The 5,843-nt window shown below is 55.2% G+C and overlaps 1 protein-coding gene across 1 annotated transcript; it reads left to right on the forward strand.

Moving 5' to 3' along the window:
- Positions 1–813: 813 nt before the first annotated feature.
- On the forward strand, positions 814–5,597 carry NKX3-2 (NK3 homeobox 2). Its single transcript, XM_058192318.1, has 2 exons — positions 814–1,490; positions 4,225–5,597. Exons 1-2 carry the CDS (start codon positions 986–988, stop codon positions 4,758–4,760), a joined length of 1,041 nt encoding a protein of 346 aa, XP_058048301.1. The 5' UTR covers positions 814–985; the 3' UTR covers positions 4,761–5,597.
- Positions 5,598–5,843: the final 246 nt, after the last annotated feature.

A 5,843-nucleotide genomic window follows, 5' to 3' on the forward strand; every position in this document is an offset into this window, starting at 1 on the left:
ATGATGATGATGATGATGAAAAAGAAGAAGAAGGAGAAGGAGAAGGAGAAGGAGAAGGAGGTACTTGGTTGATACCTAGGACACAGGCAGCAACCCGTATCAACCATTAGCACCAGTCAATGGTATTTGTGATGCGTTTTTGAATGTTCAGTTGACTGTTGACTGAGTTTCATGTTTAATGAATAAAGTAAATTATTATTATTATTATTATTATTATTATTATTATTATTATTATTATTATTATTATTATTATTATTATTATTATTATTATTATTACTACTACTATTACTATTACTATTACCATTACCATTACCATTACCATTACCATTAACCAACAATGATTTCATTCATATTGATCTCTTGTGCGACATCAACAGAGGGTGAAGTTGACGCTATCGCCTGAAAGTCTTGGGCAGAAAATGTCTCGGCAACGACTTTACCTGTTGGTTGGGCCAGCTGGGGTTTGAGCTTAACTATCCTAGAAAGCCCGAAGATATATCCCGCTGATTCGGGAGAGGTGTAAAAACGGAGAAGGGGTGCCCTCAAAGAATTTCCCTTATTTCCCTGTCAGAAACTCTTTCTCAGGCAGGGAAACCCTTGGCACGGGAAAGGGTTAAGGCGCGCGCTCCAGAGTCGGAGTCTCCCGCGGGCCGGAAAAGTAGCGCAGCCAATGAACGCGCCGCCCGGGACGAACCCCACCCCCACCCCAGGAAAGGCCGGCCCTGGCCTCGGTTCTGGCGCTCCACCGCTGGACTGACAGCTGGGCGGGCTGCAAAAGGCGGCTGAAAGCCATCGAGCACGCAGAGGCGCGGTGTGGGTCGGAGTCGGGAGCTGCCTGGCCAGAGGAGAGTCTCAGCAGGTTCGGCGACGGCTGGGCTCTTTATGGGAACAGCGCGCAACCGGCCCGGGGGCGCAAAGGGAAGTGTCCAACTGAAGGTAGACCTCCCGTGCTGCCCGAGGGGCCAGCCTAGCAGCCGCACCAGCCATGGCCCGGCGCAATAATACCCTGGCTCCGATCCCTTTTTCCATTCAAGCCCTCCTCACCAAGAAGGAAGTGGGCGCCGTGCGAGTGGTAGCTGCCGCCCGTCCCTGCCCGCCGATGCTCCTGCCCGGTCCCGAGGGTACGTCCGCCTGTTGCTGGCGTCTCCTTGACCCGGAGGCCACCACTCTGGGCCCCGTGCTCCAGCCGCCGCAGCCGTCAACACCCCAGGAGCAGCAGAGTTTTGGCCCCGCGGCTGCCCGGTCACCCCTCTGGGACTCGGATTCAGTCCTGAGCGAAGAGCACGACGGCGACAGGGAGGACGACGACGAGCAGAAACCCTGCAGGAGAGAGGGTCACGTGCCCGCTGACTCCCGAAGACCCCGAGAGAGGCTGCACAGTCAGGGCAGAGCCCAATCCCACGCGGGAAGAATCAGCACCGAGCAAGGCCACCCTCCTCCGTCCCCGGAAAGCCGGCCCCTGGGCCAAGGTTCGGAGCCGCCGACAACAGGTGAGCCGGGTCCCTTCGGAGCGATCAAGGGAGGACTGTGGAGCGGGACGATGCCGGTGGGAGACAAAGCCAGGTAGGGGCCGAAGTCGTGCTCCTGCTCACTCGGAGATCTCGGAGGCGTAAAGCTCTGGTTGGGGAGAGTAGAGGGCGCTTCTCTCTTACAGAGAACAGACGATCCCGCGCTGCCTTTCGGGAATCCTCCGAGAACGAAGCGTTCTGGCCAGCAGGTCACCGCTAGAAGGCCAGCTTTAGAGGGGCAGCGGCGTCACCTTCGGCCAGGGCTGGCAATCTGGAGCCTCGCCTGCTCCTACTTCTGGGTTTAAAAGGCAGCGTTTGCCGGGCCTGGCGGAAGAAACAACTGCAGAGCCATTCTGGCCCCTAGCCGTTGTTGTTTTCCTACCCGCGCCTCCCTTCAGGAGGAACCCGTTCTAATCAAGAAAGGGCAGCCAGGAAAAGGGTCGCGGAAGCGGAGCTCCCCCCCACCCCCGCTGCTCGGCTAGGCCTGAGAAGCGGCGGAAAAGAGTGCAAACAGGGCGAGATTCCAGGCCAGCAGGGGAGCCCGGATCGCTTAACCCTCTCGAAGCATGCTGCTAATTGCACCCTCGTCGCCGCTCTCGTGGGACCCCATACAGTTCCGAGTCCTGGTTGGCTGCCGTGACTGCGGAGTTCCGAAGACTCATCTTCGACGCTGTGTTGTGCGAGCAGCCTTCCAATTGACAAAGGCCTTCTCGCTGAGCTCGGGAAAGACAGCTTAAACCTAACAGAGGATGTTTCTCTTGCAGGAAATGGATCGCGTGAAGCCTACTTACTAGAGGCAATGAAGGGCCCCGTCCTCCTCCCCGTCCTCTCCCTTCCCAGGCAGAGCCAGTTTCCCCTGCTTCTCTCTCAGTTGCCGGCCTCGCAAGGGCAAATGCAGCCGAGGAGCTTGTCGTCCTCCAGACTTGCGCGGCCCAATGGATCCCGGGCCGGCTTCAATAAACCCGCCGGGCCTGAAATGGATCCCGGGGTGGCTTCAGTAAGCCGCCGGGCCAGAAGCTTAGGAAAATCCCAGCGTGCAGGAGGTGGGGAGTAGGAGGGTGCCGATTGCTGGATGGCATCTCCCTGGCAGTTGTTCCGCTTGGGTTGAGCCTGGCGGCGGAGCAAACACTTACGCGGGGCAGGAGGAAGAGACGCCTCCCCTGCCCACTTCGACTTTTCTAAGCTACAGCGAACAGCTTTGGTTTCTGCCCGCCGCTCCATTTTGAGAACCTGACAGAGGGGAACCAAGGATGCGCCACCAGGGAAGCCAAGCATGTACAAAGAGGAGTGCCAAAGAGGCCCAGAAGCGAAAAGCTCGAACGGAGAAGTTTTCTACCCCTAGGAATCCGGAGACCAGCACGCAAAGTTGAGCTGCATCTCTTCTCACCTTTGTTGGCCTTCCCGCATACCAGAAGGGTCTGACCTTTGGACAAAGCCTGCTTCGGTCCGCCTGTTGAAACCAAGCCAGGACGAGATCTGGTTCACTGGTGGGAGTGACGCGCCTTACTGGGTCCGTGCAAGTGAACCTGAGGCAAGAACACTTAGAAGGGTGGTTTTTAGCTTATTTTCTACAGCTGCTGCTTCTGGAGGCTCGACTGCCGCTCGGCTGACGGCTGAGATCCTCTGAGCCTGGAGTGAGATTTTGAAGCAAAAAGATGCCTGGGAACTGGGAAGTACGGGATCTAGTTTCAAACCTAGATTTAAGTTATGAACTGCGGTTTATTGGAAAATGGCGGGACAGACTGCAGCTTTGTGGCTCCAAAATTAAGAAATGTCAAATTTCGAATTGTGCTGAAGGCTCTTCTTTTCGTTGCTCCTTAGTGGCGCTTCGCTCTCCCCTTCCCCTTACCTAGACAGGCTGGCGCTCTGATTTAACATTCTGATTTTGTGGCGCTCCTTCCTTGATAGTCTCCCCCCAGCTCCATAGCAATCCGCAAGGTGACCGACAAAAAGGATGCGCACATAGGCAGGCCGTATGAGGAAGGATAAAGGCCGCCTTGAGAGCAGCAGCAGTCCCTGCGGTCCCGAGCAAATGTTGGCTGGATCAAACACAGTGCGCTTCTTCCCAATTTCGAAGGCGGTGTCTCCAAGTCTTTCTTGGGGCCATTCCCTTTCAGGGCAACTCGTGGGCCTCCCTCTCAGTCAGAGTGCAACCTTCTGTCCCCCACTCCTTTACTAAAAAAGGAGAGGAAGCAAAAAGAAGAGTTTGAAGAGCTCCGACCTGGCCTTGTGTTTACCCTGAGACAGATAAAATTCCATCCCATGCGGGTCTCTTTCGGTTTAACCTCCTTTGTTTTACACGTGTAAACCATACAACTATTGGCCGCTGCTTTTGAGGGGCTTAGATATGCGTGTGGCTGCGCGGGACAAGCCCAAGAAAAATAGTGAAGGCTCTGAAGCCCGGTGGGACATCCGTCAAAAAGCCCTAGGACAGTAGAGAAACAATGACAACCACCGGCACAAGCGTCTTGCCTAGATTCGGCGCCTCCACCTCGAAGGAGGCTTGCCTTTAGGGACAGGAGAACTGTAGGCCCAATGCTGCTTCAGGATCGGGAAGAATGGGAAACCGGCAGGGAGCCCTCCGATTGCAGACCGAGTCTGTTTGCCCCAGTGGAGAAACCGAGGTGGAGGGGAAACTGGGGAGGCGGGGCGCGTGGCTGAAAGGGCGCCCCCAAATTCCGGCGCCTCCTGACTCTGTCTTATTTTCCTTCCTCAGAAGGCGGCAGCCACCCTGAAGAGGAGGAGGAGGAGGACGAAGCCAAACACGGCGACCGGGGCTCCAAAGCCCTCTCCGAGGAGGACGAGGCGATGTCGGCGGGCGTCCCGGCCCCGGTGGCAGCTTCGACGGCGTCCCAGAAACCGCGCAAAAAGCGCTCGCGGGCGGCCTTTTCCCACGCGCAGGTCTTCGAGCTGGAGAGGCGCTTCAACCACCAGCGCTACCTCTCTGGGCCCGAGCGCGCCGATTTGGCTACCTCGCTCAAGCTCACCGAGACGCAGGTGAAAATCTGGTTCCAGAACCGGCGCTACAAGACGAAGCGGCGCCAGCTGGCCGCGGACCTCCTGTCCGCAGCGCCGGCGGCCAAGAAAGTGGCGGTTAAAGTGCTAGTCCGTGATGACCAGAGGCAGTATCACCCGAACGAGATGGTCCGGCCGCCTTCCCTCTTCTCCTTCCAGCCCTCTTACTATTACCCTTATTACTGCCTGCCGGGTTGGGCCCTTTCGGCCTGTGCCGCCGCCGGGAGCATCAAATGAGGCTCAGGTCCCGGCCGCTCCAGATCATAAAGGTAGGGTAGGGAGAGGAGAAGCAAGTGAGAGAGGCAAGGAAGGCAGGGAAGAGCAGTAGGAGAAAGTTCGGGAGCCGATATGTTCTTCCAGCAGCTTCTGCTCTTCTGGCGCTGCTTCTACCGTCCTCCTTTCTTTGTTCAAAACTGTCCAAATGCCGCCGGAGCAGAGTCAATCCCCTCCTGCTGACCTTGCTGAACAATCGAGTAGGTTTCCGGACAACCAAACTGGCCGTTCTCCTGCTCCAGCGCCTGGGAGGTAATCGGAAAGTGCCTGAACAAACGCGCTCAGTCTGATCAAACAGACCACCTTTCCGTCCACTCTAACGCGGCCGTATAGGAGAGTTTCCCCGCAGCTTCCGGGCATGTGATCTGACTTTCTTGCAGTTATGGGGCGCAGTTTGGAAAACAATATGATTCTAGCACTTTTGGTTGTATTAAAATCATTGTGATTATAATTATTTTTATATTTAGTATGAATTTAATACTCGGGTCTTTGGAGGGAATAAGAAACAGTTATGGTGGGCATGTTGAGGCCATTGCAAACGACCATGACAATTTACTTCCACTGAATTGTGAATATTTGTCAGTCCATCCCTTCCTTGTACTGCCCCCGTAATTTATAAAAATCAGTTTAACTTTTGGCAATTGCTTTGTTTAATTCTAAAACTGCGCTTGGTTTGAACTCTCCCGGCTGTTTAGAGAAATGTGAAGAGTTTGGTTTCCGCCAGAAAAACTTACCTTTCAGGCCGCGGCCATGGAACTACTTGATCTCTTGCTGGCCGCCTCACTCTTACGGGGGTTCCTTTTCTTGGATTTGGCGACTACGGGCATTTGGGTCGCCATCCAAATATCAAGGGGTCTTTGTTCTAAAAATAAATGGGCCGATTGCAGGGATCCTGGCAAACCTGCTTCAGTTTCCACTGCGATCCGAAGGTTATGTCTACCCCGCGAGGCTTGGAGGCTTGAATTTAAATCTGAACCAGTAACTGGATTGTTGACCCTATTTAAGCAGGACGCGGTGGCTCAGGGGCTAGGACATTGAGCTTGTCGA

The sequence above is a fragment of the Ahaetulla prasina genome, chromosome 8 (assembly GCF_028640845.1).
Source record: "Ahaetulla prasina isolate Xishuangbanna chromosome 8, ASM2864084v1, whole genome shotgun sequence".
Classification (NCBI taxonomy): Eukaryota; Metazoa; Chordata; class Lepidosauria; order Squamata; family Colubridae; genus Ahaetulla; species Ahaetulla prasina.

What these genes read in the sequence shown, in the direction of transcription:
- NKX3-2 (XM_058192318.1), top strand. Translation starts at nt 986, where the DNA reads ATGGCCCGGCGCAATAATACCCTGGCTCCGATCCCTTTTTCCATTCAA. An exon ending in TTCGGAGCCGCCGACAACAG is followed by an intron (nt 1,491 to 4,224) that starts GTGAGCCGGGTC and finishes TTCCTTCCTCAG; the next exon opens with AAGGCGGCAGCCACCCTGAA.